At 55.3% G+C, this 709-nt stretch overlaps 1 protein-coding gene across 1 annotated transcript; it reads left to right on the top strand.

Moving 5' to 3' along the window:
* Nucleotides 1-32: 32 nt before the first annotated feature.
* LOC111659770 (actin-related protein 2-B-like) lies at nt 33-669 on the top strand (the record flags this gene model as incomplete). The annotated part of the gene is made up of 2 exons (XM_023412807.2): nt 33-194; nt 279-669. Coding segments are annotated over 2 exons (312 nt in total), but the record flags the coding sequence as incomplete, so codon positions are not given.
* Nucleotides 670-709: the final 40 nt, after the last annotated feature.

The following is a 709-nucleotide window of genomic DNA, read 5'->3' as shown; positions in this document are numbered from 1 at the left end:
ACCTGACGCAGGTGCTGCTGTTTGTTCTTGTCTCTGTCCACCAGCTGCTGCTGCTGCGAGGCTACGCCTTCAACCACTCGGCCGACTTTGAGACGGTGAGGATGATGAAGGAGAAGCTGTGTTACGTGGGTTACAACATCGAACAGGAGCAGAAGCTGGCGCTGGAGACGACGGTGCTGGTGGAGTCGTACACGGTCAGTCAGGTGGTGTTGAAAACCTCCAGCGTGTGTGTTACCTCACTGAGGATGAGACAGCAGCCGTTCTGTTTGTGTCCTCAGCTCCCGGATGGCAGGGTGATCAAGGTGGGAGGGGAGAGGTTCGAAGCCCCCGAGGCTCTGTTTCAGCCCCACCTCATCAACGTGGAGGGGGTGGGCGTGGCCGAGCTGCTCTTCAACACCATCCAGGCCGCGGATATCGACACCAGGTGAGCAGGAAGGACAGCTAGACCGAAACCAGCTGACACTAGACTCAAACCAGCTGACACTAGACTCAAACCAGCTGACTCTACACCGAAACCAGCTGACACTAGACTCAAACCAGCTGACACTAGACTCAAACCAGCTGACTCTACACCGAAACCAGCTGACACTAGACTCAAACCAGCTGACACTAGACCGAAACCAGCTGACACTAGATTCAAACCAGCCGACACTAGACTCAAACCAGCTGACTCTACACCGAAACCAGCTGACACTAGACTCAAACCAGC

Source organism: Seriola lalandi, unplaced genomic scaffold (genome assembly GCF_002814215.2).
Source record: "Seriola lalandi dorsalis isolate HSWRI2012SDOR001 ecotype SW California unplaced genomic scaffold, Sedor1 jcf7180001984642, whole genome shotgun sequence".
Lineage (NCBI taxonomy): Eukaryota > Metazoa > Chordata > Actinopteri > Carangiformes > Carangidae > Seriola > Seriola lalandi.
The sequence above is the reverse complement of the archived record's forward strand: the minus strand, read 5'-3'. Positions and strand labels throughout refer to the sequence as shown.